Source organism: Passer montanus, unplaced genomic scaffold (genome assembly GCF_014805655.1).
Source record: "Passer montanus isolate IOZ18808 unplaced genomic scaffold, ASM1480565v1 scaffold54, whole genome shotgun sequence".
NCBI classification, from domain to species: Eukaryota; Metazoa; Chordata; class Aves; order Passeriformes; family Passeridae; genus Passer; species Passer montanus.
Genome location: NW_024370374.1, coordinates 3501501 through 3512279, shown reverse-complemented (window position 1 = coordinate 3512279; position 10779 = coordinate 3501501). Strand labels below are relative to the sequence as shown.

General features: G+C 44.0%; 1 protein-coding gene across 1 annotated transcript in view; it reads left to right on the top strand.

The window, feature by feature from the left end:
* The first annotated feature begins 7800 nt into the window (after nt 1-7800).
* SPON1 (spondin 1) overlaps nt 7801-10779 on the top strand; it is a 184972-nt gene continuing 181993 nt past the window's right edge. Inside the window, exon 1 of the mRNA XM_039725129.1 lies at nt 7801-8114. Coding sequence (XP_039581063.1) covers nt 7892-8114 — 223 coding nt within the window. The 5' untranslated portion in view covers nt 7801-7891. The remainder of the gene's footprint in view (nt 8115-10779) is intronic.

Here is a 10779-nt window from a genome sequence, read left to right as displayed (position 1 = left end):
GCCTGTCAGACTTTATCTGCTCAGGCAAAAACGTGACCTGGGAAAGAGATACTGAAAGAAAAAAAAAAAATAGAAGTAATTTGGTGACAACTTGCCATTCCTGGCTGTGCTTGTGGTCACTGGTGGATTGTGTGTCAGGGAATGAAATCCCCTCCCAGTGAACATCTGGGGAGGTCCAGCAAGGACACCACTCCCAGCTGCCATTCCCAAGCATTTCCCAGCAAAGTGCAGCCCTGTCTCTCTCCGTTTGTACCATTAAGGAAAACTTGGGAAGTACTTTCCAAAGCTGAGCTTGCAAACTAAACTGCAGCAGAATTTGGGATGCCAAGACCCAGGAGCTTGCTGGAGACGTTGTTTTGTGGCATTCTCCAGGATTTCTCTCCCACACAAAGTTCCCTTTTTTCTGCAGGCTATAAAATATCTCCCTTTCACCAGCTCACCACTCCCTGGCACCTCCCTGCTTCATCCCCTTCAGCATCCTCTTCACTTCATAGGTACCAATCACCTCTCTCCTCAGAGATCTTCTGATGAATGTTGGGCCAGCTAAACTCTGAGAAATGGTTGTGAACGTGCACTTGGCTTTGTAAAATAACTCATTTTCAGACCCTGCAGAAGGCCTGCTGTGCTTGAAAGCTTGGAGATTTTTTTTTTCAGCCATACCAGCTGCTCTGGGAAAAGATATTTCCTCCTCCCACAAACCCTGTTCTGCATTACCAGCTTGCAATTTTAGCCTTGTGTGTTGATGAAAATTAAAACATGTCCACAGAACACACAATGAAATACATTGTTAACATAACTTTGCCTATTTGATCTTCTATTTCTTTACCAAGCAAGGAATGATTACTTTTAATGTGTAATAATTTTTCTCCATGTATATGAATATCTATATTTGAAATGTCTTCATACATGTATATTTCACCCACTTGTTGTCAGACAGTTTAGATTCCTTTTTAAATTACAGATACAAAACTTCCTTTGATATAAAAATTATGTGGGGCTGCAAATCTTCAGAAGATTTCCCAAAGCTCCTTTAATATTTGAGCTGTAAATCTGAGATTTAAGAAACTTTCTTGGAGAACTATTGGGGTTTTTTTCCAATATCCCCAATGGCAGAATCTCTCTGCAGGGATTCTCTGGGCAGTCACTTTGTCTGAGCTCCTGGTGAGCCACAGGAATATCTAGCAATACTTGGCATAATTTGAATTTCACAAATAAAATGAAAGAAAACTTTCCAAAAACCTTTCATTGTGCAAAAGCTGCCTTGAAACCACATTCTAATACTTGTAGAGCTTTAGCCATTGCAATAATAATAGGTATTGTCTGTTCTTGGGTGATGTTTTTACCTGGAGATGTTCTGGTACCCTGTCTGATAAGGAACTGAGCTACAGAGAGATGTGGTGGCCTCTGTGGCAGAATGAATTCTGGAATTCCAAGTCTCCTCTTAGTCCTGCATTCTCAGCTTGGCCATGCTCTCCTTGGGAGGACGTGGTGCCAGATGAACACATCCCCCTATAGAATCCATTGTACTTCCAAATATTTAAATTTCCATCAGGCTGGAGGTGGAAGTAGCTGATTTAGAGTCCCAGGGACAATGGGTCTTGTAAGGGAAGTGTCAGCAGCCCATAAACCACAGGAGTGCTGCACTTGGCAGCCTGAGGTTCAAATAAACCTGCCAGCTAATGATGAAAGAAGATGCAATGGTCTAGCATGGTACAGTAAATATTTCCTTTAAAAGGAATGGCTGCTGAATACAGCAGGAGAACATGGGCAAAATAAATTCTTAACACCTAGCAGGGAGACAATCCTATTCTGCAAATATCAGAGCGCTTGAAGTACAGCCCCTGTTCCCAGATGTGTCAGTGAGTTCACTGATGGCATCACCTTATATTTATGATTTATTCTTGTTTTTCTCTGTCTTGATTTCATGGTCAGCACCAGAAATCCCAAAGAATTTTTCATCCTTCCCTTACCTGCTTGGCTGTGAGGGTTTTTTTACTACCTGGGGTGGGTTTTTTTTCTGTTTAGCTTTGGTTTTGAGGTTTTTTTGGTCTCTGAATATGATGTTATTCTTGCTTTTGGACCTGTTATGTTTGTGGGATGTGTTACTGTACATTTTCCTTCCATATTTGCAGTCTAATTAAGACCTATTCTAACCAGAGTTGACTGAAGATTTAATTACTTACCATATGACTATCAAAACGCTTTTTGGAAAAGAGGATGGATTAACTGAATAAATAATGGACATGTGCAAAATTTGGTGAGTGTCTTTTTATAAATTATTTGTCTAGATATAAACCATTGATTTTCTTAAACAGTGTAAGTTGTTTTTTTTTATGTTCTTCCTGGCAAAATATCCAGCCTGAAACTTGGTAAAAAAAGGTTTTCTTCCATATGCAAAGTCTAATTTATATTCTGACTTGGAGACCTCAGCTACTGAAAAAAATAGGAACTTTATCACATACCTCATGTCTTGGAGAAATACAAATAGAGGGTGAATGGGTGAAAGCAACAGCCAATCTGCAGGTGTTGAGCAATTCAAGGAGAAAAATATGGTGATAAGAAAACACTGAACAGCTGACTCTGAATAGTGAACATGCCAAAAAAATCTGAATTCAGTTTGGTTACTGTTCATTAGTATTTTAGCCAGATATAGAGAAGTTAGAGGCACTGAGGTCAAGGCAGATGCAGAAGAATATGCAATCATAAAATCAGTGACAAGTGATTCAATAAATTAACAAAATGCTGAATTTTAGGTTGGTGTTGAGGTTTTAAATTAACACAAACTCCTGCAGAGTTATTGTGTGGCTTAGTTGGAAGGAGCAGAGATGAAGTTTTGGGAGGAGGTTTTGTGATATTTTCTGCCCTGTCCCTGGAAACTGGGAAGTTCCTAAAGGCAGAGGCTGCTGAGGGAGAAAGTTGGGTGCAATTGGAGGGGATGTGACCTAGAAATGGCTGGTGCTCCAGGTTTGCAGCAGTGAATTTCCTTAGGGGTAAATGAAGCTCATGCTGGGCTTGAAGGAACCAGCTGTTTATTCTGCTCTTGGGAGTTTTCAGGGATTCCCAAGATAGATCTCAAGTAGCTGTGTGGGATAAAGGGAGAGGATTTTTTAAGAACATATTTACTTTCTGATATTGGAAGGAACCCTGAGTTAAATGTTCCAAGAAGCCTGGGTCTTCCCTTAGCAAACCTCCTCCCCAAAATAGGCTCTGTGTGGAAGATAAGCTTCTGTCACCTTCTGATCTTGAAAAATCCATTCAAGAGCGGCCTTAGTTTAGATCACATTCTGCCTTTGTTATCCAGAGTGCTGGGCAGACTTTTCTAGATCTTTTGCAGCCTCTGTGCTATTTCAAAACATGTGTTTTGTCCCACAGTTTTCCAGTTTCATTGAGGTTTTGCCCCATTTAAGCCCAGGAGGAACCTGCACAGAGCTGCTCTCTGTACCTCTGTTTCTCTCAGCACTGCAATGCCCCTCCAGTAATAAGCATGATGCTATTCTCACCGTGTCAGGGACAAAATATTTCTATAAAATGCCCTGGAAATGAAAACTCTCTGCATTGTCAGTGTGAAAATATGCAGAAGGCATGCATGACTGAACAGGCAAATATAACGAGCTGCTGGGAAGTTTAATTTTGGAGATACATGGTATTGACTGACAGTGGTGTAAATGGTGAACAGACCTCTGCAAACATTTACTGTCATTACTTGTCACTGCTTGGATTCTTGAGAGAAAAGAAGTCGAGAACAGTGCTACAGAGAAGTAAGAAATCATTTTAAGTGTCTCCCAAGCTCTTTACTTTGTCTAATAGGACAGCAGATATCTCTGGATCCCTTTCTAAACACGCTTCAGACTGCATGATCTGTATGAGAAAAGCCTCATTCTTGCTGAAGCTAGAGGGGGATTTTAATAGCAACAGGGTTATTATTCCATCTAAATCAATAGAGGGAGTTTCTGTCTTGTTTAAGAAAAACTGACTGTGACTGCTGGAGCAGTGGGAAAGGAGAGAGATGCAAATTAGCCTAATAGCTAAATCTATAGTAAGACACAAAGGTCTGGAAATGAGATAAGCACCTTTGAAAGTGAAATCCTCAGATGCCCTTCTTGCCCTCCCAGTCATGGAAGGTTTTATTGCAGTTCATGCTGCAGTGTTGTTTCCCAGCCATCCAGAGCCTCCTCCTCCTTCCCAGCCAGCCAGACTCTTCCTTTCCTGAACAGCAGTGTCCTCTGCCTGGCACCTGTGAGCAAGGGAATATCTAGCTCATGAGGAAAAGTTAAAAGTCACTTTTGGTCACTTTCCTCAGCTTACATCTCTTTACTTGGCAGAGGTATTGAGAATGCACTTAGTGCAAACTTTTAATGGTAGGTGACCACCTGAACCCCTGGAGAGCTTTTGATCCCAGTACAATTCCCAATACAATTAATGTCTGAGGAGGAGGAGGAGAAGGAAAAGGCACCCTGGATCTATCTCCAGAAAATCCATTCTAATTGATACAACACCCTCAATCTCCTTTCTTTCACTTCAGCATCAGTTCAACCTTAGAAGTCTACAATTTCTATAAGGGACTGAGAGTGCTTTGAGAAGATTTAAATTTGCACAATGAGCAGCTTCCTGAGAGATGAGGATCCTTGCAAACCAAGCAAGGAGCTGAAACCCATTTGTCTCTGACATTCTACAGGAATATTTTAATCATTAGCTCTTGTGGAGAGTGGGTAACATTCCTGACATCTTGTGAAAAAGATGTATCCCTGTTAATATTATTACTGTATTTGTTTATTTTAAAATCCTAAAGCTCCTGGGGTTAGGGAGGTGAATCCTACAGCCCAGTGAAGTTATCAAGCACCTCATGGTTGTGACATTTACAGCACCTGCCACCCTGATGTGTTATTTTGGCTGGGTTTTTTTGGCCTCTGCTCTGGGAGCTAGCTCTTTTAAGGGGTCTAATATTCACATAATCAGTTTATATATTTACCTGAGGCACTGGTTTACTTTGAGGTCTGTGGCCTCTAAAATCAGGCGTTGTGTAGCCAAGCATTGCACTGCACATTGTTGCTTTGTAGACAATTCCCAAGACTTCAAACAACTAATTGAAACCACAGAAGCAGAAGGAAAAAAACCCCAAAACTATTAAAGGCCCCCTATCATATCTTCCAGTCAATGCAGGGTTATTCTGCAGTAGTTAGAGCAGTCTTCTAAAATGCCACTTGAAAAAATGGGCTCCTTTCCTGGGGAAGCAAAAAGTGAGAAAGACTGCTGACACTGTGGAATGATTTCTGTTTGTTAGGAAAGCTCACTTTGGGGAGGGGAGAGGGAGTTTCCTGCAACCATTACAGCCCCATCAGATGCAATATTATCCCAGTAATGATTGTTATGCCTAATAGTCATGGACAGCAACTTTATTCATCCTAGAAAGTGCACAAAGGAAAGCAGGCTTCCTCTGTTAAATTTGCCATGGATGGTTGGGCTCATCAGTCTGCATGCATCTCTGACTGATACATCATGCTGGATGCTTTAGGCAAACACACACTAATTAGTAGAACAAATAGAAAACCCCGAGGATGCCCATGCTTAATGACATTGCCCATACTCTACACTGTCTCTACAACAAATTACTCACTTCATGGCTGTAGGCAGTGCAGGTTAATTTGTCTATATCAGTTGCTAAGTTGAAGCATTCATTTTTAGCAAGACACTCTGCTATGCCTTTCTAGGAAACTTTACAATGCTTTTGAACAAAAAAGTACCAGAAGTAACAGCCCAAGCCATTGCAGGAATTAAAAACTAAGAGACATAAAATCTACTGGAAGCTAAGAGTCACTAGATGCTGATGAATTAGTTACCATATAAAACCCCCAAAAATCTGAAAAGGACTAAAAACACTTTGAGGAGTGTTGAGTTAGAACACAACACTGGCTCAAAACAAAGGTGGATTGTGCAGAAGCCTGTGCAGTTCCTGTCAGGAATGCTTTAGTCAGGTAATTGCTTTTCAATCAATCTCAGCAAAAGAAATGAGAAGTCAAATATCAAATTAATCAAATTCACAAGCATCTTTGACTGAAGAACCCACATAAAGCAAAGCTTGTTCTCATAAATGAATGAGGTGAAGATCATGGTCAAATGAGACCCAAGAGTTTATGACATTGCTGAACTGCAGTCACTTAATTACCCACATGAACATGGGTCTTTGGAAGCATGAAACTAAATATTCTGCATAACTGTGCCAACTCCAGGCTTCAGTAGCAAAAGCAGGCCGAATATTGTTGCCTTAAAGATGATGGATTGATTTGCCCTCGTGCTGCCAGGTTGGGTGGGAGGCAAACTGTGAAGAGAGCAGACTGAATGGAACCTGGTGTATTGCACTGGAAAGTCAGGAGTGCTCATTTTCCTTCCTCCAGGGGGATGGGAGGAACAGAAAAAGCACCTTGTGCTGCAAAGACCTCTTCTCCTTCCCTAATCAAGCTCCTCAGCAGTGGAAGTCCCTGCAGTCAGCCCCAGCCACTTTAGCAGGTGCTTTCACAAATGGGATTTTGCCACTCAGTTTGGTACCAGAGCTTGACTGCCACCCTTCACAGACGTGGAGGGACATTGCCAGTAGCTCTGCCAATCAACCCAACCAACCCCATCTTTGTTGGCATAATCTTTAGTGAATGAAGAATTTGAGGCTGTGACAATTTGTGTTCTTTATAAGTGTGTAACAGATTGAAATATAAGGAAGCTTACAGTAGTAAAGCTCTTGGCAAGTAATCTTTCAGAAAATAAAGGTCCTGCATCCTCACAGACACCTAAATAAACACCTTTATTTGACACACAACATGAGGTTGTTGCTAATCAACTTCCAAAGACAAGTTTGGAACCCCAAAATTTGCAAATCTGATGCCAACAAATGCCTTAGTGGGGTCCAGGAGGACTTCAAACTGCTTGCTGTTTCTCATGCTTCTTGGAAGTTGTGCATAAACACAGTTGTATTCACCCATCTGCTACAGTCCTGTCCTGGAGAAAGGGGTTAGAAAGGGATTTGTGCCCTCTTGTGCATCTGTCATCCTGGCAGCATTCAGGTCCTGCTTGAAGACCCTTCCTGCTTTCTCCTCCACTTACAAAGCAGTGGAGGGAGGGAGAGGGAGAAGATCATCTTAGGATCAAAACCCTGGAGTTAGGGACCCCAGGGCTCTAGGTTCACTTTCTTTTTTCCCACCGTTGTAACCTTCTTTTGTGGGTTTGGATAAGTCATTCAGCGTCGCTGCGCCTCAGTGTGCCTTGTGTAAAGGCAAAATAATGAGCCCCGCTTTCTGCTGCGTGCATCTGCCGGGATTTTCCCGAGCGCTGGAGCAGCCCTCCCACGCTCCCGAGGTGACGCTGCTGGGAGCCTGCGGCTCTGACGGGCTGGTGTGCACATGGACCTGGTGTTTGTGCCACAGCATCCCTCGGTGTCCCTCTGCCCCCTCCGCGGTACCCGAGGAACGGCAGCGAGGGCTGTCTGTCCGTCCGTCCGTCCGCGCTGTTCGGTTGGTAATGTTCACCGTGTCTGCTGCTTGGCAGGAAGACGCGGGGCTGGAGGGGTGTGGGGGAATTCTTCGAGCCCTGTTGTCCCTCCGGTAACTGCAGACTGTGGCAGGAATGCGGGTGATTAATGTCAGCTCTGCGGGCTCACCCGCGCTGGTGTCCGGGAGGCGGCAGCGTCCCCAGCGCCGCTCTCCAGCCGAGCCCGGCAATTCAGCCTGAGCAAACACACCGAGCTGCTGATCACACGCTCTGAAACAAAACAGCACTTCACTCCGGGATCTGGGCAAGATCAGACTTCCCTCCCTCCCTCCCTCCCTTGCCCTGTGCCCCTCCTGCCCTGCCAGCCCCCCGCGCCCCCCGCGCCGCTCCCCAAAAGTTGTGCGGGGCGCCGAGGATGGGAGCGCATCTGCAGCCGCTGGCCCTGCGGCTCCTGGCGCTGACTTTCCCCTTGGTGGCCAAGGGTTTTCCCGACGAGACCTTGGAGAAAGCCGCGAAATCGGAGGGATATTGCAGTCGGATCCTGCGAGCCCAAGGCACCAGGAGGGAAGGGTACAATGAATTCAGCCTCAGGGTGGAGGGCGATCCGGAATTTTACAAGCCTGGAAACAGTTACCGGGGTAAGTTGGACATCCCCCGCATCCCATCCTAGCGATAATGGTGAGGAGAAGTGGCTGTGGAGCTGCGGCGTGTCTCTGCCTGTCATCCCCGGATCCCTCCTGGCGTGTGCGTGTGTAACTGTGTGGGCTGAGGCAGGGAATGCACCCCACGCATCGCTTTATTGGGGATGCTCCCGTGGCAGGCGAGAGGAGCTGGGTTTCAGTGTGTCGCTTTACTCCCAAGCGTTCCTCATCAGGAGGAATTTCCCCTCTTTCACGAACCCTCTCCGCAGGCTCGGCGCTCGCACGGGGTCACAAGTTGCAGCGATGCAAAGCACGCTCTTCCCCCGTTCGCCCGCTTCTGTGGGATTCCTTCCCATCCCTCTGAATGTAACCCAGGGCACGGGAGAAGCTTTAGCCTTCAGCAGGAAGGAGAGGAAGCTCGGAGCTAATCGTTCCTGCCCTGAAATATGAATGTTAACATAATGAGCTAGCATATGGGCAAACATGATGCAGCACACTGCCAACTTCCCACATTTTCCACTTACGTTTATCCCACCCCATTTTAATTTTTTTTTTTAATTTTTTTTTTCCTGGGCAAATGAACAGATGGTTCAAACAGGAAAGAGGCAGAGACAGTGCTAACGACCACTGTAAATAAGAGATGGAGGCGTTCGTTCTTCCCTGAGCATGTCACATACAGTCCTTGGAATGAACTTCCAAAGCACATTTGGGTGTATTTTACTAATTAATAGGCAAAGACAGGTTTTGGTCACTTTTTCTGCCTCACTACATAATGCCTTGAGAAAGAAATCTTCTTGGAATGTACTGTTGATCTTGTATTTTAAAAGCACTTTAAAAAGAACTTGGACATTTTTAGGTATCATGACTAACGCACTTTTAGGAAAAAAGATATTGGGAGAATCTTCTAAGTGTTTCTTAGGTCCAGGGTTAAGAGCAATGTTTTCCCATTGCATGAACATGGGAATCTTAATATATATAGGGAGAAAAAAGTGTGCATGTAGCATAATCATTCAAAGGCTGAGAAATACATCTACAGCAGTGGTTCACCTGTTTTGAGCACGAGTCTGTAACTTTGCATGCTGCTGATTCGATTTTTTTCCCCAAAACTGTTTTATTTTAACATGATATGAGGAAATGCACATTATCCATAAGCTGGGTAGCTGTTCCAGACATTAGGATTGGTGCCTCAAGTCTAGAAGATTTCATGTGGCGTGTCAGCTTGATACATCTACCGAGCAGGACAAACATGTGCCAAGTTTTTTTGATAGTGACAAATGTGAATGTTCTTTAAAAGTTTTAGGATTCATTTCTGTGAAAGTGTTACTGGACACTTTCAGTCATCTACCAAAGAAGTTTCTATTGCATAGAAATGTAGGAAGAAACTCCCAGATGAATTAGCAGGACTAATTTTCTGGAGATATTAGGTCTTGGCATTAGGAACTCAATTAATAAAATCACATTAGGCTATTATAGCTGCTTGGAAGTGAGAAAATTACAGCTAATAGCAAAAAGTTAAAATGTAGAACAGAATATGTGCCTACATCTCTGATCCTTGGGACTGAAGCATTCAGGTGGCAGGTTGGGGTGTGTAGATTGTTCTTTAAGGACACATTCTTGAATGCTTGGAAGAACACAAATAAATGTTGTTGTAACATAGCAGTACTTAAAACTGACAATATACTGAAAGTTTTGAGAGCTTGCTTTCAAAGCCATTTCTGCAGTCCACCTGGAACTTTATTACTGTTTTATGCAAAGGATGGAAAATCAAACTAATGATTTTAAAAAATGAGATATCATGACAGGTCTGTGGGGTTTTGTTTGTTTGTTTGCATTTATTTGTCTGCAAATTACTCTGTATGCAACATGGCAGAAGACTTGCACATCCTCCTTAGCACTGGAGCCAGATGTTCCTGTTTCCATGGCCCTTGCCTGAATTGATGCATCTGGATCCTTGGCACGTTCCCTAGTGGGCTCTTGGAATAAACTAGTATTTTCAAGGTGGATAACACAGGAATTATCTGCACATGCAAATGTGCTCCACGAAAGCCTCAGTGCAGGGACATCCATTTATCTTTGTGCCATCAGTGGATGTGACCCTTCAGACTCCCAAGGAGGGAATATCTCAGCACTCTTGCAGTGTGGGAATCAGGAGACCACCGTTCACAGCCGCTGTTTGGGGGTGTTTTTATGGCTCCCCTGCAGTTATTCACCTTTAGATCAATCAGAATCTATTTGTCCTGAGGGGGAAACCCTGGGGGGATCTGCGGGTAAGGAGCTGTGAAGCCTTGGTTTTCCACCTCTGCAGCTGTGATGGAGAACAGCGGCCCTGGGCATGGAACAACTTCTCTGGGTGGGTTTTCACCTCTTCTGTCCAGCAGCAGTGAATAAGGGCACGCTCTCCTGTCAGACAATTAGAAACGTCCCCCTGTAGGACCAGGTTTGTGGGCACACCATCCTAGGGTCCAGATCCTCTCCTCCCTGCTGGGTACCTTCAACCTTGCTGGAGCTGCTCTTGCTTCCACTGAAGGTCAGGGTTCTCAGAGGCACAAATGAGCCTGAAGTTTGGATGGTGATACAGGGTAATGGTCATTGAAAATACTCAGTCCTGGCTTTATCGATTGTGGAGTTAGATTAATGATTGCATGAGATTTCCATGAAAAAG